The 21,941-nt window shown below is 28.8% G+C and overlaps 2 protein-coding genes across 2 annotated transcripts in view; both read right to left on the bottom strand.

Moving 5' to 3' along the window:
- LOC113383627 (receptor-type tyrosine-protein phosphatase epsilon-like) overlaps window positions 1-5,001 on the bottom strand; it is a 49,258-nt gene extending 44,257 nt beyond the window's left edge. The window contains exons 1-3 of the mRNA XM_026621878.1: window positions 4,981-5,001; window positions 4,683-4,803; window positions 3,814-4,061 (exon numbers count right to left, since the gene is read on the bottom strand). Coding sequence (XP_026477663.1) covers window positions 3,814-4,061; window positions 4,683-4,803; window positions 4,981-5,001 — 390 coding nt within the window. The remainder of the gene's footprint in view (window positions 1-3,813; window positions 4,062-4,682; window positions 4,804-4,980) is intronic.
- A 511-nt stretch (window positions 5,002-5,512) lies between these two features.
- Window positions 5,513-12,502, bottom strand: LOC113383626. The gene is made up of 6 exons (XM_026621877.1): window positions 12,495-12,502; window positions 8,751-8,914; window positions 8,531-8,686; window positions 7,002-7,252; window positions 5,778-5,982; window positions 5,513-5,715 (listed from the first exon to the last, which is right to left on the bottom strand). The coding sequence occupies exons 1-6, from the start codon at window positions 12,500-12,502 to the stop codon at window positions 5,513-5,515; spliced, it is 987 nt and encodes a 328-aa protein (XP_026477662.1).
- Between the last annotated feature and the right edge of the window lie 9,439 nt (window positions 12,503-21,941).

Here is a 21,941-nt window from a genome sequence, read left to right as displayed (position 1 = left end):
GTCAAAAATGATCATTAGACATATGCACATCAAATTATCAGACATTTTATAGAGATTTTAACAATAAGTATACATTTTGTTAACATTCCTATCGGTTCCGTACCAATGCTTATGCGTAAGACAGCGACGCGGCGCTTACGCGCTTTATATTTTGTCCCTATGTAGTTAAAGCAGTACGATTGCTTTGAAAAAAAAGTTCAGATCTTCCACAATATGTCAAAATAAAGAAAAAAAAATTTTTTTCAAAAAAAAAAAATTTTTTAAAAAAAAAAATTTTTAAAAAAAAAATTTTTTTTTTCAAAATAAAACTAATTTTTTGTCCAATTTATAGTTTCTCAAAAATCTTATTTTTTCAAAGTAATTTTTTTTCAAAAATGTTAATCGTTTTAAAAAAAAAATAATAATTTTTGGTACGGGAAGTTCCAGCAATTTGCCTTAAGGCACGATGCCCTAATTGCCTTAAGACAGAATTCCACTTACAGCTAGTTTCAATTTAATACCACAAACACTTAATGATACCATAAACGCACTGGAAACTGTAGTCGTTTAATCTCAAATGGCACATCAGTCGGAATCATTGAGATGCACGGTGCGAGAACATCTTCTGCTTTATACTATCCTTTCAATAGTTGCTTCCATCACGTTGTTTGGTATTAGATTATCAAAAACTACACAAAATGTCATGACATAGATCATTGTTTTTTTCTACAAATTTCGTTGCATACTTGACTAAAAAAAGAAAAGGGCTGTTTTTAGGGTTTTCCCGGCAATTATTCGATTTTTTCTCGCCGTAAGAACCATCCTTGGACTTCAACAAACATTTTAAAAAAAGAATTGGCCAAATTGGTCCAGGCGTCGTTGAGTTATGCGCTTACCAACACATTTTGCGATCCATTTTTATATATAAGAAGAAGATATGGTACATTTCCATAAATATTATTGTTTTATGTCTTCTATTTTAAGGTTTTAAATGCTCTTAAAAAATCATTTTCCATAAATAATAAAAAACGACATTAATTATGCAATTTATTACAAAAGTTCATGAATGATCAATGATATAATATTAGTTTGAATTAGTTGCAACATTCCAATTGTTGAATTTCTGATTACAAATGGGAAATATTTTTCAACAAAATTTAATGTGGTAATAAACATTTTTGATCGATTAGATATAGATTCCTGGTGTATTTAATCCCAGGCCTTTCGAAGGTGTTCAGATCAGAAGTAACTTAACTTACGTAATTTCGTAAGTTAAAAACTATTTTTTAACTCGATGATCACTTTATCAGTATTGATATTTGACATTATTGATTCCATTGGCATATAAATTGCAAATATAAATTTGTTTTCCTTTTTTTATTCTTTAATTATTGCTATAGCTTTTGATTTCCCTTATAATCTCATTCCATAATATCATCGTTGATTGTTGATATTTGTTGCATACATTGCATTCAAATTGTTATTATATAGAGTTAAGGATCCGGAAGTAAAATGGTCAACCATAGATATCTCAAAAACAAGTAAAGTTAGAAGTTTTTTAATAACTATACATGGAAGTAGAGGAAAAAAGACGTATAGGCAGCCATCACATTGATTCTTACGACGTCGCTATTAGAAGATAAACGGAAATGATTAATATTGAATAACAAAATTTTGTTATTTTTTTGGTTTTAAGCACTTTTGTTTAGTTTAGAAACCTCGATAACCTTAAAAAAAGCTTACATGCATAGATAAGCAAGTATAAAACAAGTATGCTTACATGTATGTGGGATAAGAAAAAAAGCCTTTACCCTGGCAAAAGGTGTAAACAATCAAATATAGTAAATTAGGTTTAAAAGGGCAATTTTATAAGATATGTTTTTAATAAATTGTTATTCCAACTTTACTGATGAATATTTCTGACAAAATTCCAGATCAAGTTTATATATACAGTATTATCTCTGTAAAAACTGTAACCAAGACATTTATATTAGGTGAAGTAAAAAAAAATCTATTATTAATTTCGCGAAGGAGAAGTTTATGTTTTCATAAAAATTCCGATTCGCTAATTTTATGTTTTGTCGACGTTTCAAGCCATTCTGAATCAAATGAGACCAAATTTAAAAAATCAAAAACTGTTCGAAAGATATTAGTTGGGAATGATTCTGATTACTTTTAGGTGAAAATCTACCAAGCCGGGTACCTAACTAGTTTGTATTGGTATTTTGCCTTGAGACAAGTTACATGAACTTCACGATATGTGTAAATAATAGACTTAATCAATAAAAAATAAATTAATTTATAAGTGATTAAAAGTATTCCGATTGGATTTATTACACATATTTAAAAACAAATTTTCACAAATCAACAATTTTTGTAATTGAACCAGTTTCCGTAGGACTTTAATGGGTTAGTATGTTCATTAAGACTAAGTACTCTATCACTATACCAAGTAAATCGTCTGATTTTAATTTTAACAAACGACAAAAACATTACCCATTTTCTCAAACTTTGATAAATTTTTAAAATTAAACTACTTGTCGTAAGGCCGTAATATTTCAGTAAGTTGTATAAGACCATGATATATATCGCCAAAAAAAGTTCCATAAAAATCGGCTTAAATTTTTTTTAACAGTTAATTACAAGAAAACGGCTTGATAGATTTTCTCCTAAAACTAATCAGTATTATTCCCAACTAATATCTTTCGAACAGCTTTTGATTTTTCAAAATCGATTCGGTAGTTTGAGCTTAAATGTGTTAACACTTTTTTTTCAAATTACAAAAAACGGCTCGGCAGATCGTCTCACAGAACTGACAAATGATAGTCCTCATTGATATACATCAAAAGGTTTTTAAATTTCTGAAATCGGTTTAGGCGTTTTTGAGAAAACGTCGATCAAAGGCCTAATTTTGACAAATGCCAAAAAACGATACTAATTTTTGCAAACTTTGAAGAATTTTTAAAATTAAACGACTTTTCGTAGGGCCGTAATATTTTAGTATGATCTATAAGACTATGGTATCTACCGTCAAAAAAATAATAATAAAAATCGTCGAAATTTTTTTTTAACACTTTATTACAAGAAAACGACCCGGCCGATCTCTATCAAAAACTAATCAGCACGATTCCCAACCCATATCTTTTGAACGGTTTTTGAATTTTCAAAATCGATTCAGAATTGCGGACTAAAACGTGGACGAAAAAATTTTCACTTTTCTGCTATTTATAAGGAAACGGCTTGGCCGATCGTCGCACAAAACTTACAAACAATAATCCTCATGGAGATTCATCAAATAGCTTTTAAATTTTTGAATTCGGTCCAGCCGTTTTTAAGAAAACGTCGATTTACGGCAAAAAACCTGTTCACACACACACACACATACTTTTTCCAAATTTGGTCTCATTCGATTCAGAATGGCTTGAAACGTCGAGAAAACATAAAATTAGCAAATCGGATTTTTTGATGAAAACATAAACTTCTCCTTCGGGAAGTTAAAAACTAATAACCAAATTTAATGGTAGATTGAAATTTAATATGTTAAATTAAATATTTTAAAAAATCATTCTACATTTTCATGATCAATTCATAGTATGATGCATTATCTTTTCGCATATACTTTTTGTAATACAAAGTACAAAGTAAAAAATTATTACTATGTTCACATGCATTAATTTTTGTAATAATAATTAAATCGTATTTGTAATAAATTGTAAAATCGTTAAAAATCACAATAATTTGCTCAGGTGGTTACATGGACACAAAAACTCAGAAAGTTTTTGAATTTTGCTATTTCTTAAGCATAAAATTTTGCTAAATAAGCATTTTACTCACTGAGATTATGTACATTTTGCTATGAGTTAAACTAGAAACTGTATAGCACAAATATCCTTCCCATATAGTGCAGCTTGCATTTGATATATTTGCTCTATGTTCATAATTGAACGGAATTGAATATATATCACGAACAGTGATCAAGTAATAATCAAAAGTTTCTTTGGCTGAGTTAGACTTTTTCCATCTCAATGATATGCTATTTTCTTCACTCGAATACACTTCAATTTTTTTAGGAGCTTCCAGACCTTTAAAAAATATGAATATTAATATATAAAATAGTTTTTATAATTTGAAATTAAATGAAACATGAAAACTTTCCATGCATAACATATTATTGTCATTTTTTCAAATAGTCAAGCGACTTTGCATTTTGAACAATTTTAATGTAATTGATGTGTATGTAGTCTGTATGTAAATAATATGATTTAAATACGTTCGTATGTAGATTTAATTTCAGGGCATGCCGCGTTTTCAGGAGAATTCATTTTTAAGGATCAATAATAATTTTAGTAGCTCAAGAGTCGTTGGTGGTTCATAATTCATTGGAAATAGTCATTACTAAGCCAAAAATATGTACTGCATATTCTTTAATTCTGAAACACTTTTTCACATTTGTTTAAAAAAATTTGGAACCCCATTCTTATCGGTTGTTAGAAGCGCTGTTTAAAAATGAATGATGTGTTTGAATGCAAAAAATTTATCAAATTTTTATTTTTTTATTATTGATTAATAGAAAAATCGTGAAAAAATTAAATTCTTATTGATTCTCATTAACTGTATGTAACCCAATCAACTGCAAACTCAAATTAGGGTTCTGATAGAAACAAAAATTAAACAAAAAAATAAATGTTCAAAAATTGTCTTACCATCACAATCAGCTATATTGAATCCAGAAATGCACTGATTATTTTCTTTATCTATGTCATACAATTTATATTTATAGCAGGAATATCCATCCACCCAGTTTTTACAATTCTGGTAATTATGCTGAATTAAGGTTGAAATCTTAGAATTTTTGCTATTTTCTGATATTTTTCATCCAATATTTGGCAAGATTCGCTTGTTGATGATGTATATTTTTCAATATACTTTTGTTCACCTGCATTTTTGAAACACAAAATATTTATTCATTATATGTTATAGTACTTATTAAACAGTTAATACCTGAATTGCATATTCTTGCATTACTTATAGCCCAGAATTTGTCATCATTATTCGAAATAGTAGTAAATTTTACTCTTGCATTATATTTTCTACCGGGGAAGGAAAACTTGAATTTTTCTTCTCTCCATTCATAAAATTCATTTGAATGGATTCTACTCTACAAACAATTTGTTTGGTTTTAATCAATCATGCGAGATGTATTTTATTTAGCTTTTTTGGGTATGTGTTAATGGTGAACCATATTTGATAATGTATACTGCACTAGTTTAAGCAGCTGGGAAATTATTAGTTATAGTATGTTATGTTACAGATAAATAGATTTTCTGCTTTTTCGGCTACGATAAGAACTGAAGCGTTTTACAAAATCTATGTTTAGCACGAAATATGGTTCAGTAAAAACTTTTTTCTTACACATTCATGGTCTAAAATGCTACTGTTTTTATTTGGGCGGGCATTCATGAGATATTATTTTTATAAATGTGAAATTGTGCAAATGATTAAATAACATAAAAAAGGTAAAATTTAATATATATTACTTTTTTCCATAGACAATATTGGAATTGAATGTATCACGATCTTCAGTTTCGATATGAAGTTGTAATGCACAATTGTGGCACATTGCAACAGTTAGACTCAAGCATAATTCAGTTTTGCCGATTGTTAAATAGTTATAATTTTGATTTCTGATGTATAGTAATCCTTTATCTATATTTGTCTTACATATCAAAAAATCATCTGAAAAAAGGCAAATAGTTAATTTCTTAAACAGCAGTAGCCAAAATATTCTATTAGATTACATTTATGTAATTTCCACAGGGCATCAGATTCGCTTTGTACTTTAAAATAATATGCATTTATTGGCTGAGATCTATCTTCATATCGCAATATAGGAGCATATACTAGTGAGTCTTTTAAGTTTGCCAATAACTTCAATTCAGTGCTTGTTTTATTTTTATAAATAGATAGTGTAAAATGTTTCCACTTTTCTTCATCCAGTAAGATCTGAAAATGATACAAACATCATATGGGTTTTCTGATACTAATTGTAAACTTCAAGGTTTTGTTTGCTTGTACGAAAGTTTCGGTAAATATCAGTGGAATGTTTCTTTGTAATTAATTGAAAGCTTTTTGAGGGTTTGGGTGAAACTCTTTATGATGGTAGAGACTACTGTCTTAAAAAATATATTAAAATTTTATGACCCTGAGACAAGTGGTTTAAATTTAAAATTTTATCAAAATTTGAAAAAAAAAATGATTTGTTTTCGGCGGCGTTTCCTGAAAAACGGCTGAATCGATTTCAAAATTTTAAAATCCATTAGATGAAACTCAATAAGAATTCACGTTGGTTAGGATTGGGAGACGATCAACCAAATCGTTCCTTTAAAGTTGGCAGGCAAAAGTGCAAATATTTAATCTATAAAAAAAAATTGAAAATTTAAAACCCAGTAGAAAGATAGCAATAGAGAATAGTATTTATTAGTTTCAGAAACATTTCTTTCGTATTTAAATGTTAAAAACATTCTTCGTTTTAAAACAAACTTAAAATGGCGAAAGAGTTTATTATCGTGCTCCCCAAAATATTGTAACTCTTCGAAACTTGGTTGATTTATAATAAAAGCATTATAGCTTGGAACAATGGTCCGCGCTTTTAGGACATACGAGCGCCTGTTTGAGCACTATAATTAATACTATTACAGATATCATAATTTTGTTTGAAAAATGACAATTATAAATTGCATTGATTGGTTTTTTGCAAAAGGGAAAAATTTATTTTCGAAAAAAAGAATTGAAAATAGCATTCTTAATTCTTATTGATTTAGTAGATTATTAATGCCTATTGGGAAGTTTATAGAACTTATTACATGTTACATGGTAAATAGTCTAAAATCTAAATCGCTAAATCTCATTCGTAAACGCATGGTACCTTATTCTATACTTTTATACGTCTATATAGGTCTTCTATATATATATATATATATTTTTATTGGAATAGTTGCATATTAATATTAGGTGAAACATACCTGATTTGTTGTCGCAGGACCTCGTATTATATCGCATTTTTTACGTATACATTTCCTTATAAATGAACTACTAGTGCCAAATTCAGCTATCGTAACCTTGTAGCAATCATGTTCTAAGTCTTTATCATCACATAATATCAAACTTGCATTTGAAGCTGATTTCACAGATATACTGATGTGTGCTGAATCTTCTTCTTGAAATGTTTTGCTTTGTATATGGTAAAATGTATTTGTGTTGTGAATATCAAGATCTGAAATAATAATTTTGAATTGCTATAAAATATAAGAACATTATTTTCAATTAATAGTTATGCCCTTGCAAGGCGAAAAATCTGCTTTGAATATCGTAAAATATATAATTATTTTCATTATCCTTGTTGAAATGTTCAAAAAAATTAATAAAAATATATACACTAGAATAATAATACTATTATACTAAATTTTTTTGATTCCAAAATAGATAATAATGACTTACAATTCATTTTATTCTACTAAAAATTGCTAGTTTATCATAAGAATTATTTGTTGATGTAGGTGTAGGGTATGGGTAGGATGGGGCACTAAGGTCAAAATTGGCTTTAAGGATTTATATTGCATCAAATGACACATATCTAAGAAACTCCCAGACAACTTCTAATTATAGAAAGGTGTTTTATAACTATTTTTCTAAAACTTGTCATATGACCCCAAAGGCGGGATAAAATGGACAGCCAGGGAGTTAACAAATACAATGTCTTATTTTAAATTTTGAAGGGATTTTGTTAAATAGAAATTTTACAAGTATCTACATTCATATAGAAATAAACTGTATATAAACTTGATCTAGTATTTTGTCAGAAATATTAAACAGCAAAATATTTGTTGTTTGACTAAATTCACTATTTTTTTTATTGTTTATACCTTTGCCAGGTTAAAGGTTGAATTGGTTTTTTTGACTCCACACTGATCAAGCTTTTATAAGGGTTACAAACTGTTAAATCTAACTTAAAATTAACAATGCATATTTTAAAGCAATTAAATAAAGTAAACTTGAAAACTATATTGAGGTCTCTTAAACTAAACAATAGTGCTCACAACTAAAAAAACTAACGACAAAAGGAAACACTTTTGTTATGGATTTTCAAATATTTACATTTATCTTTAGATAGCAACGCGTAAGAATCAAGGTAATGGTTGGTTATACATCTATTTCCCTCTACTTTTAAATATTGTTGTTAGAAAAATTGTAACTTTACTTGTTTTTGATATATCAGTGATGAACCTTTATGACCGCCCTACTCTACAATGGATTTTTGAGTCCTACTCTACCCTTTATTATGAAATGTGTGCCTTAATCAAGTATAATGATATTAAGAAAAAGTAAATTGATAAAATGTGCACCCTAATCTTTGATCAAATATTATATTGTAATGTATTATAACTTATTCATTATGTATAGGATTAATAAAATTTTATTCAAATTTTATGTTAACTCTAATTCTGTATTAGCTGACTTGCGGTAATTTTGATATTTTATATTTTAGACAAACCATTCCAAGCGGAATCCGTTCTTGGTATAAAAGGATATCGAAAACTACTTGCAGGTTTCCAGAACTCATTATTTAATACATTTGTGCATTCGTTTGCAAATGCACAATTTAGTTGACTCCAAGTTTCAGGATTATATTTCGGTTTTGAGTTTGGATCTGCAAAATAGTGTCCAATTATATGATTTTACATGGTTTTCTAAATTAAACCTATTTTTCATACAGTATATTAGGGTATTTTTATCACTTGCACTAATGGCCCAGTCGACAGCAGAAGTTGCTACTTCTCCGGACAGGACGCAGAATGCTTTCCTTTCACCTTCGGCAATAAAAGCCCCATCTTGAGCAACACTGATCGATGTGTATATTAATAAAAGTTGGATCACACTTGAAATAATAATAAATTCAGTTAACAGCTTATCAATCAATATTTTTTATTGACTACATTTTAACATTTCCTTATATACCCCCATTCATATTTTTGCCTGTTTACTTGAATTAAAACTTTCTACTATTTTCTTGAAAAAGTCATTGAATGATTTATATGTTTTAGTAAAATTACCTATTTTACTTTTTCTATTTTACTGTTTTCGTCAAAGTTTTCCAAAAAAGGCTGCATCGATTTCAATATTTTAAAAGCCTTTTGATGATATATGACAAGGAGTTGCATTTGCACCGGCTAAACAGTTTTTTTTATAATTAACAAGTATTTGCAAAAATTTCAAACAACGTTTTTCTGATCAGGTTTTAGCAAACAGATTTAGTGAACAGATTTTGAAAATTCATAAACTTTTGTTGTTAATTGTGCTGGTTAGAGTTTGGTGAAGATCGACCGAGCTTCTTATTTGTAAAAAAAATCAATTTATGGTCAATATTACCCTACAAAAACGGATTTATTGTAAATTCATTAAAGTTCTTTTATTTCAAAATTTTTGCCAGAATTCTAAAGCTCACTTATATTCTTGAAACTAGTGGGGCGCATGGCATTGTGCCTTAAGGCAAATTGCTGGAACTTCCACTACCAAAAAAATTTTTTTTTAAATGATTAACATTTTTGAAAAAAAATTACTTTGACAAAAATAGATTTTTGAAAAACTATAAATTTTCGACAAAAATTTACTTTTTTTGAAAAAAAAAGACTGAAAAAAAATGTTTTCTTTATTTTGAAATATTTTGGAAATTCTGAACTCTTTTTCAAAGCTCGTACTGCATTAACTGCATAGAGACGAAATATCGAAGCGCGTAAGCGCCGTGTCGCCGCTAACGGATAAACATTGGTACGGAACCGAGAGGAATGTAAACATAATTTATACTTATTGTTAAAATCTTTATAAAATATAATATATAATATCTATAATTTGATGCGCATATGTCTAATGATCATTTTTGACCGCTAAATGGCATTTTTTTTTACTTTTTTCAATAGATCTCCGAAACCGCTAGTATCAAAAACTGGAGTTAACGGTTGTGGCACTTTTTGCCCCGTATCTTCGAAACGGCTAGACCTGCTTATGCCAAAAACTAGTCAGCTGGTCTCCTTTCAACAACAATCGAATGTTTTTTGAATAATTGAAATCGATTGAACCGTGTTACACTTATACATCCATTTTTTCTAATTATGCTAAAATATTCAGAAACCATTGAACGTAAAAATATAAAAAAAAATTATTTTCGATTTTTTGCGATTACTATATCTATCCCTACGGGATGTTAATAAATAATTTTAACTTTGCAATATAGTTTATATAGTTCTTATAAATATGAGATAAAAGACTAGATTCTAACTTCGCTTAATTAACTTTTGTTTATTTATTTTTTATGTAAATATATATCGTCATTGTCCAATTTATGTGCTCTCATATTTTGTCTGTAAAATACTAATAATAAAAGTTACAGGATTTATAATAATCTATTTGAAAACATTTAAAGTTCCTTGAAAATTTCATTACGGTGAGGGTTGTTCCAGCAATTTGTCTTAAGGAACGATGGCATGTATCACTAATTTCAGTATACCTTTATTTGGTCGAATCAATAAAAAACAGGAAATATGTCCTGGTACTTATCAGAAGTTCATACTTATCTTGTTTATTATGTGTAAGAAACGTTAAAAATTGATTTTATTTTAAAAAATCGTTCAGCTTATGAATCACTCTATCTAATCAGAGTTTTTATGATTTAGTATGGCTTTATCAACAATTACATTTTTTATCAAGTGTATACAGTTATAATCTACTATAATATCATTATAAATATATTGACTTTCAAGATATAATTAAGAATATCTGCGATAACATTAATTACGAATAAATAATTATTTCATTCTTTTCTAAAGTAATTTGTTGATATTGAATAAACAAAAGTTCTAAGCTTGTTGAGATAGGTCAAGATTTAAAAATACAACTAGTGGTGCATGGCATCGTGTTCTCAGGTAAATTACTGGAACTTCCCCTACCGAAAACTAAATTAAAGGTTAAAAAAAGCTTTGTACATAAAATACCATATAAATGTACATATTATTTGTACTTATTATTATAATCTCTATAAAATATCTGATAATACTATATAGACATATCTAATGTTCATTATTGGCCGCAAAATGGCACTATTTTTTACTTTTTTTATTACGCTCGACCTGCCATTACAAAAATTTTACCATTTGTTCATTTTGTCAATACAAGTAAAATGTTTTTTGAATTATTTAAATCGGACGCTTTGTTATCTTAAAAACTAAAGTACCATTTTTGGCACTTTTTCCCCGTTCCTCCGAAACGACTATACCTGCCTTTACCAAAAACCAAGCAGCACGTCTCCTTAAGAGAAATCAAATGTTTTTTGATTTCTCATAAGGTTTGTTTATATACATCATTTTTTTTAAGGTATGCCAACACGTTCAGAAACCTTTGAAACGTAAAGATATATACAAATTTTCATTTTAGATTGTTTTGCGATTACTATATCTAATTAATAATTAATAAAGATATTAACTTACCGTAAGGCAAGTTATAATAATCACCAAAAAAGCTAAAATAAAAATTATTTATATATCTTTACATTTGAAAGGGTTCTAAAATGTTTGGAATACCTTATTTAAAAAAAAATAATGTATGTCTGTTTGTGTGCGGATACAAATTTTTTTCGCCGATTTTGAAAACATGGGTCAACCAATTTGAATGATTCAAAAAACATTCTTGTTTTATTGATGGGGGACGCGATAATTAGTTTTTGGAAAAAGGCAGGTCAGCCGCTTCGAAGATAAGGGTCGAAAAGAGTCAAAAATTAAGAGAATAGAATGTCTGATGTGAATGATTCAGAAACAATTTACTTATATTGGCAATATGAAGAAACAATTAAATTTTTGCGAAGGCAGGTGTGGCGGTTTCGGAGATCCAATAAAACAAGTTATAAAAAAATGTCAATTGGTCATTAAAAATGATCATCAGACATATGCACATCACAATTATAGAGATTTTAATAATGAGTACAAGTTTTGTTCACATTTCTATGGTAATTGTACAAGATTTGTTTTACCGTTTGTGTTTAACCGTTTTGATGCGACGCGGCGCTTACACGCTTCGACATTTCGTGTCTTGAACAGCCACGCAGCGTGACTTCTTTGAAAAATATTCAAAGATTTTTAAAGAAATTCATAATTCTGAACTCTTAAGAATTTTAAATTACGGTACGGAAAGTACCAGCAACTTGCCTTACGGTACGATGTCGTACACTACTAGTTTTACTATTATAAAAGAACAAAGTTATTGAATTTCTTTTATTTCGAAATGATTGAGAATTTTTTTTAGGAACACCTTCTCAATTCTCTTTCTTATAAATAAATTTAAGGAAATAATTACAACGCTTCTTAGTCATTGGCTTCATATAAATTGATAATTTTTGCCAAGCACATGATAAATATAGATTAAAAACAAACTACATCTTTAAAAATGGATTGCTAGTCCATTTTACTTACATGATCATCATTACAAAAATATAGTCCAAAATTATTAAAGCACAAGTTTTAAATTAATTCGAAGCACTTTTAAATCACATCTTTGCTACTATAGCGTTTCACATATTACATTTGACTGTAACTTTTATCTTCTATGACAAATTGCAAACTGAATCATATCATATCTTTTTTATAATGTATGAAGATAATAAAAATTGCTCAGCACTTCATGCGAGTTCTTTTTCTTTACGTTCACGTATGAGGTAAAGATTGGTTTTATCTTCACGTACACACATGTACTTCTACTTAAATATTACTAAAAAAAGCAAAGTATATGAAAACTATCATTTCGTGGTCGCAGACAGTCAATATTATGACATTTTTAAGTAAATATTAAAACATATAAATTCTTATCTAAATCATATACATACCCATTCACACGTTCGCATGGATACAGACAGATTTATAAAAAATATTGCCGAATTCATTTGCATATTATATATCAAAATTCATATTCCAGATTAATATTCACATGTAGTTTTCTCGACGTTTCAAATCATTCTGAATCGTTTAAGTCTATAATTGAACTAGTGGTGCATGGCAAAATTGCTGGAACATTCTTTTCTATACCATAATTAACTTCCCGTAGGGTAAGTTATAGTAATCGCAACAAAATGGAAAATGAAAATTTTTATTTATCTTTACGTTTCAACGGTTTCTGAATGTTTTGGCATACCTTAGAAAAAATGGACGTATGTGTGTATGTGTATGTGTGTGTATGTGTGAGAGTGTGTGTGTGAGAGTTTTTACCGAAGCAGGTCCAGCCGTTCCGAAGATACGGGGCAAAAAGTGCCAAAAACGGGACTCAGTTTTTAAGAGTCTTATTTTCTAGTTTTAGTGCAAGATGATTTTGTTCCAAGGTAATTACTAAAATGTTCAAATGAAAAAAATTTAATTTTAATTTTTTTTGAATTTTGTGCGGTCTGTAACATAACTTACCTAAATTCCCAGAGTGATATTTTTCAATAAATGTTCATACTTCTTGAATTAATTTCAAGATCATTTTACTTTTTAACACATTACATGTTTTGCGTCATTGGTTTTTATTAGTAAAACACGATTTTCATACACTATTATACTATGGTGATGCTTTACATTAATTAACACATATTTTTATCTTGCTTAAATATTTTTTGTTTGATTTATTTTTCAGGGCAGAAGTTGAAACTGTTGCTTATTTAATAAGTTTTCTCTATTATAAATGCTTGTGCTTTATCAGTATTAAGTTACAGTAGGGTAAGTTATATGAATCGTCCAAATTTGTAAATGAAAATTTTTGCATATCTTTACGTTTTAGAGGTTTCCGAACATTTTGGCATACCATAAAAAATTGATGTATGTATACGTGTATGTGTGCGTGTGTGCTTATGTGTGGATACAATTTTTTCAATCGAATTGAATGGTTCAAAAAGCCATTGATTTCTATTCATGGCGAGATATGTTGATTAGTTTTCGGCAAAGGCAGGTCGGATATATGAAAAAAAGTGCAAAAAGTTACAATATTGAAAAGAAAGTACTGATGGGTAGATGTGTTGGTTAGCTTTTGGCAAAGACCGGTCCAGCCGTTTTCGATATACGGAGCAAAGTGTGCAGAAATAGAAATTACGCTTTTTGAGAGAACCGAGCATCCGATTTGAATGACTCAAAAGACATCTTACTTGTAATTGCGAAATGAAGAATTTATGTAATTTTTGCGAAGGCAGATCTAGCGTTTTCGGAGTTATAGAAAAGAAAGTTAAAAAATGACATTTGGCGTTCAAGAATGATTATTGGACATACTTACATCAAATTATCAGATATTTTATAAAGATTTTGATAACATGTTCAAATTTTGTTTGCACTTCTTTGAGTTCCATATAATGTTTACTGCAGCACAGTCAGTCAGAAAAAATCTAATTTTTGCGAAGGCAGATCTAGCGTTTTCGGAGTTATAGAAAAGAAAGTTAAAAAATGACATTTGGCGTTCAAGAATGATTATTGGACATACTTACATCAAATTATCAGATATTTCATAAAGATTTTGATAACATGTTCAAATTTTGTTTGCACTTCTTTGAGTTCCATATAATGTTTACTGCAGCACAGTCAGTCAGAAAAAATCTAATTTTTGCGAAGGCAGATCTAGCGTTTTCGGAGTTATAGAAAAGAAAGTTAAAAAATGACATTTGGCGTTCAAGAATGATTATTGGACATACTTACATCAAATTATCAGATATTTTATAAAGATTTTGATAACATGTTCAAATTTTGTTTGCACTTCTTTGAGTTCCATATATAATGTTTACTGCAGCACAGTCAGTCAGAAAAAATCTAATTTTTTCAAAGTTTTCCAAAAATTTTAAATTGTTTACCCTTTTTATACATCCTGATGTCAAGTAGTACATATGTTCATTAAATTATCACATATTTAATGAAAATTTTAATAATATGTTTACACTTCGATGGATTCCATACCAAGATTTATAATGTTTACTGCAACGCAGCCAGTCAGAAAAAATCGAATTTTTTCAAAGTTTTCAAAAAAATTTCAAGCACTTGAAATTTGTTACCCGTTTTGGACAGCCTGATGTCAAGTAGTTGTTTCATACTAGAAAGCGATTTTACTAGAAAATGATTTAATCAAAAAGTCGAAAGTAAAAAATGGAATACTAAAAAAATTACAAAAAATTTAATATATTTACTAATATTATGGAAACGCTACAGAAAATTATCTTAAGTTGAAACATATATGAGAAATTTATATTCACTTCCTTACTTTAAATATGAATTTCCAGAATTTTCTCCAGTTTGTTGGTCACACCCACATTATTTATTAGTACGTAATGTTTATATGTGCATATGTTGTTTGAGAAAATCTACATATTTGCATAATATAAAGCCATCATTTACTGTGACAACATTATCGTTTCAGGCTCGTCTGCTGGTTATTTTCTTGTTTGAGTCATAATTAGCTCGTCCACAGCTGAGAAATCGGCAAAAGATACTAAAAAAATACACCATTGAGCTATATCGTACCTCGTTTGGTGTATTGTATAATTCAATATAACTTCCAACATGAATGATTATTATGTAGGTTGAAAGCTGGGATCGCCTCGAACAGATCTGTACTTGGACAGAAAGTCTTTCGGCGATAATTCGAATAAGTGGATCATTACTAACTTCCCGTAGGGTAAGTTATTGTAATCGTCCAAAAATAAAAATTGAAATTTTTTTGCATATCTTTTTGTTTTGAAGGTTTTTGAACATTTTTGCATTTCTTACAAAAAATGGATGCGAGTGTATGTAGTATATTTATCAGCACGTTTTCGAGCACACAGATCAACCGATTTGAATGGTTCAAAAAACATTCGATTCCTATTGATAGGGAGATTTGCTGATTCGTTTTTGGCAAAAGTTGGTCCAGCTGTTTTGGAGTGACGGAGCAGAGAGTGAAGAAAATAGAAATAGAGTTTTTGAGAGAACGGAGCTTCCGATTTTAATTATCCAAAAAACATTCAATTCGTAATGATGACGCTTTATCTCCATTTTTAGATATGTATATAAATGAGATATGTTTGTTTTGGGTTTTAAGGAAAGTTGGGCTTCTAAAAGTTACATTTAGAAATATTGTGTAGTTATTTATTATTATCATGGCTCCAATGGCAATTCAAATTATAAGAAAGCTATTATTTTAAATGAATGCTGAAGTCAATGCGGAAGTACGTATAAATATGAAGTAATATGAATTCAAGGAACTTGCTCTTATTCACATTGGTTTATCATGTAATCATGCAGATTTCCACCATAAGTAGGAGTGGCAAAATAATTTTACAATTTATCGAAAAACTTTTGTTATCCAATGCAAGTAGACTTAATAAAAATAGTCAGTTTTAAAATTATAAAATTTGCGATTCGAGTTTTTTTTCATAATTTGTTTCAATTTAGAGAACATTACCTTCGACAGCGAGACTACGAGCAATTGTCGTTGAATTCGAGATGGTTTTTTAATTTTTAGGCATTGTATTATTTTTTGTACATTCATCGCATCGAAGTCATTTGAAAAATTAAATAACAAATTGATTCAGGTCTAGCGGTTTCAGAGATCGCGTGAAAAAAGTAAAAAAAATCCATTTGGCGATCAAAAATGATGATTAGACATATGCACACCAAATTATCAGATATTTTATAGATTTTTTAATAATAAAAACAAATTTTGTTTACATTTTTATGGGTTCCGTATTAATGTTCATCCGTTAGTATGCGACTCGGCGCTTCGATATTTCGGCTCTACGCAGCTAACTTAGCGAGATTACTTTGAATAAAGGTTCAACATTTCCAAAAAAAATCAAAATTCTCGAAAATCTTATTTTCTCAAAGTTGAAAAAAACTTAAAACTTTTTTAAAAAAACTTCGTTTTCGAAACGGGAAGTTCCGAAAGTATTATTTTTGATTGATCAGTTTTTGGGTGCAAGCAACTGCCCAATACATTCGTAACCAGCCATATTGTATTAATGATTGAGAGACAGTTTATATACAGGATGTATTACAATATAAGGGTTTAGTTGATACTTTGATATAATGAAAGGGATCAGGTTTTATTATCGCTATCCTGTATGCAGAGTGTTAAATGTAACTATATAATAATATTAGACTAGAGTTCACCCTTATTAGGCGTTACTAGTAAAAAACAAAAGTGTTGCCCTTTATGAATAGTTTTCTTGATGTATTTTCATTCAGCACTGTAATTCCTCAAGTAATAATAGTGTGTCACTTGACAATCGGTGTGTTCTGCTTATATGGTGAACAAGAGACATAACTGGCTTCAGCTTTTTACTGATATGATATGTGCTCATGACGTATTTGTTACACACGCAATTTATCACGGATATTTAAATGTTAACAATCAATACAGTACCGAAGCAGTTGTACAGACAATATTAATACTAAACTTGTACTGTATGACATTGCGACAAGGATAATTTTAGGAAGTTTCAGCTTTCCGTGAGTATACTGTTTTATTTGCTCAAAAATATCAATCGTAACCTTGATTGATACTTCCTTATATTATCATATACAATACAATCTTATAAACTATTGTAAAATGAACAAGAAAATGTTTGTTAAAATAGGTTAAAAAATAATTTAAATTTCAGTCCATAGAAAGAACCAGTTTACGGTTTCATTTGCGGTCGCCTGGCTGAATTTTAGTCTACCTAGAGAAGCAAAATTAAAAAAGGAGGATTTGTTGATAGTAATGGCTTCCAATTTTTAGATTTTGTGGATAGTACCATATATTCTTCTGATCTATGGGTATGGGTAATAAATACCATGGGGCATATACTAAGGATCTGAAAATCTTATTTTGACTTTCTTGCATCATTAATGTTGGATTTTTATACGCATTTCTATATCTTTCTTCTCATTCTCGTTGAGATTAACATAAAATCCTTGTTTTAAAATTATAGAATTTGTTTGGATTTCTAAAATGTAACAGAAAAGTTGTGATTGTCACACAATTCTAGTTAAAATAGTTATTTGTAACTTCCTGAAGGAGAAATTTGTTTTTGTCAGTTTTTGCCAAATTTGGAAATCAGTATGTATGTGTATGTGATCTGATTCTTGAACCTTTGACAACAGCTTAACCCTCCCTCGGGCGCAGTATATCTGACGGATACAGATTATAAATATATATTATAGTGTTTTTTGTCATTTTGAACGTCAAATAGAATTTGGCTTAGTGCGTTTTTTTAACAAAATTGCTACTAGCAAAATATGCTAGGTTTAAAGACGATCTAATATGGACGAATAAGTTGTAGACATAAAATAACGAGGCTACTGAGATATGGAGATTTCGATGACATCAAATTATGGAGAAACAAGCTCAAATGTTGGCCTTGTATCTGTCAGATCGGCTGCGCCCGACGGAGGGTTAACCGATTTCAAAAATTTTAGTGTTAGGCAAAAATCAGCCATACCATTTCTTTGTAAATATAAATTAATATCTTTTTGGCTTTTAAGTTTTATTACACTTTACCTTCTAACCTTTGCCATTCGGATGCCGCAATTTCGGCGACAAAATACATATTATTTTTGAAATTCGCGGGTGGAATTTTAACCATATTGCCATGGTAAAAGTTCATGATATAATTGTACATCATAAAATATTAGAGGCTCACGAAAATTGGTTGAGTTATAATAAGACCAGTCTACAAAATAAAAAAAATCGTCTGAATTATAAGTACGACATATGTTTTTCAATGCATTTTTCACAGCTGAACACAGATTTCAAGTCGAAATTGAGGGTTCGCAAAAACGAAGAAAAATAAAAAAACGACAAACCTCCGGCCTGAAAATTTTTCTACTTTATAATTGACATTTTCTCTTTAGACGACCTGTGTAACGGTTATATAATGGTGCAAAATGTTTTAAAATAAATCTGATTTTAAAACTTGTTCTTAATTAAATATAACATGATTATATACGAGGTGTGTTCAAAAAGTACCCGGAATTACTAATAATTAAATTTCGCGGGTCTGGAGTGTCTGATTGTCAAAATTTTTTTTTTATTGTGTTGGTATACATGCCCCTAAAGTATGATGAAATTTTCAGCTATATTCACTGTTTACTTTGTCTGTGGTAGTCGCTAAGGTTCGACGTGTTTTTCTGAGCTCGGCGATTTTTACAATGGAAGAATTGAAAAGTCAAAGAATTTGTATTAAATTTTGCGTAAAAAATGAAATAAAGTGTTGCAAAGTGCAAAAATTCACCAGATATGGCTCCGTGTGACTTTTTCCTATTCCCAAAGTTGAAGAGACCCATGAAAGGACGGCGGTTTTCCTCGATTGAAGAAAATCGCTGAGAGTGCTCAAGGACATATCAAAAAGTGAATATCAAGGGTGCTTCGAAAATTGGAAAAAACGCTGGCATAAGTGTATTATATCTGGGGGGGACTACTTTGAAGGGGACCACATTAATGTAGACGAATAAATAAATATTTTTTTTAAAAAACGAAAATTCCGGGTACTTTTTGAACAGACCTCGTATATGCATATATATATATATATATATATATATATATATATATATATATAATTTAAGAATGGCATGTGTGTATACAAATCCTCACGTGACCAGCCAAAAATATTAATTTGGTTAATGTGTATGGTCGGATAATTCTGTTTTGTTAGATAACACAACTTTCGTGAGATGACCGAAAAAGATAATCGCCTATTTTTAGAGCTTGACATGAAAGCTCACTAACAATGTGATAATATAAATTCTGCGTAAAGATTAGTACACATACACAGGGATGTATTATATTTTGTATATATATGTATATATATATATATATATATATATATATATATATATATAAACGTCAACAAAATTTTGATATTTAAATACAAAGAAACGGTTCCACTGATTTTGCCATTAACTAATACTAATAAGGCTAATTTTGGGCAGTATACAACAAATAAGTGATACACAGACTCCAACAAAAATTAATAAGTGTGATTTAAAAAAAGCAAATTGTAATGATTAACATTAGAATTAGTTTACATAGAAAACATACTACACGAATACGATATACGATTTAAAACCAAAATTTTATAACACTATTTAAAAGTAATAGTATACATATTAGTGTGAAATTATAATTCATTTCACATGTATAAAGGGACATAATTTTCATTACTAAATTAATAAATTTTATTATTAATAAATTTATTTTTATTAAAGGCCATATAATTACAAAACAAAAGTCAATCTTACTAATATGTTTGTTCAGAGTAAAACGAGACGATTTGCATTTTGAGAACAATGAATTATTTAAATGTGATCCCGATTTTCATTGAAGCGTTCATTAAATGTATCAGCCATCTGTAACAAAACTGGTTAAGGAGAAACAAAATCATCTTAAAATATATGGCTAAACATGAATATATGTTTACGGATAAAATTACCACTATGAGTTTTATTATTATTTTTCTTCATTTTATGTTTTTCTTATTTTCTAAATGTTAAAGTAATTATATTAATGAAATTGCTGCCATGCATATTGTTATCAGCTTTCTTAGTTTCTGGTTCTTGTCATTCTGTAGAAGTTAGGGATAATATATTAATATTCAAATAAAATAACAGCTAAGTTTTTATCATTATTATCCCAAGTTTTGATTTTCCTCGTTTTTTAGAAGTAGTATTATTTTGGTAAATAAATTCATTGAAATTGCATTATTAACTTCCCGTAGGGTGAATTATAGTAATCGGAAAAAAGTCGAAAATAAAAATATTTGCATATTTTTACGTTTTAAATGTTTCTGAACATTTTAGGATACCTTAGAAAAAATGGTTGTATGTGTGTGTGTGTATCTATGTTTGGATACAATTTTTCGTTCACGATTTTGGGCGCACGGATCAACATTTGAATGATTAAAAAACATTCGATTCCTATTGATGAGAAGATGTGCTGATTAGTAGCTTTCTGGCGAAGGCAGGTCTAGCCGTTTCGATGATACGGGGCAAGAAATGCCAAAAACGGTAATTCAGTTTTTGAGAGAATGGAGCGCTCGATTCGAATGATTCAAAAAACATTTTGTTTGTATTGACCAAATGAAGAAATGATTAAATTTGTAAAGGCAGGCCGAGCGGTTTTGGAGATACAGAGGAAAAAGTAAAAAAGAAATGTTATTTGGTGGTCAAAAATGATTCATAAAATTCAGGACTTTTATAAATATTTTAAAAATGAGTACTAATTTTGTTGAAATTCTTGGGTTTCGTACCAAGATTTTTAATTTTTAAAGTTTACTTGTTCGGTTCAAACAAATATCAAAATTTTTAGAATTTTTTTTCAAATTTTTCAAAAATATACAAAGTTTTATTAATCATTGATCAATATTTATTGATTACTGATTTTTCTTCTTCGAATATTTAATTCTGATATGTTAAGTTCTAGCTATTTACCTTAAGTCACGATGCCATGCACCACTAGTTTGATTAATTTCATTTTGCTTGTTTACTAAATTTTGTTAGATGGCCTTGCATGTAATCAGGTTCTCCTAATCGATTGATATATTTTTACCAGTTTCCGAGTAATCGAAAATACGTAATAATTTTATCTAATGTATTTGTCTTTTAATAAATCCGTCTAATTAATAACTGTTTTGTAAAATGACGTAATCGTATTAATGTCTTTTTGTTTTTACATTTGATAGCAGTATTGCTGAAAATTGCATTAAAATTAAAAAAATAATAAGTAAAGTATATTCTTTACTAACTAATTTAATTCTAAAAATCTATTATGAAATATCAACATTATTATTATAAATATAATATACAAATTTTTATACATATTTATATCTACAGCTACATTCAATATGCTGAATATTATTTTTAGTTAACTTCAGTAATACCCAAAAAATTGAAAATGAA

Source organism: Ctenocephalides felis, unplaced genomic scaffold (genome assembly GCF_003426905.1).
Source record: "Ctenocephalides felis isolate EL2017-DRISC unplaced genomic scaffold, ASM342690v1 CF-g0.4_SCAFFOLD_03570, whole genome shotgun sequence".
NCBI classification, from domain to species: Eukaryota; Metazoa; Arthropoda; class Insecta; order Siphonaptera; family Pulicidae; genus Ctenocephalides; species Ctenocephalides felis.
The sequence above is the reverse complement of the archived record's forward strand: the minus strand, read 5'-3'. Positions and strand labels throughout refer to the sequence as shown.

What these genes read in the sequence shown, in the direction of transcription:
- LOC113383626 (XM_026621877.1), bottom strand. An exon ending in GTCCTGCGACAACAAATCAG is followed by an intron (nt 5,983 to 7,001) that starts GTATGTTTCACC and finishes TATCATTTTCAG; the next exon opens with ATCTTACTGGATGAAGAAAA. An exon ending in CCTGTGGAAATTACATAAAT is followed by an intron (nt 5,716 to 5,777) that starts GTAATCTAATAG and finishes GCCTTTTTTCAG; the next exon opens with ATGATTTTTTGATATGTAAG.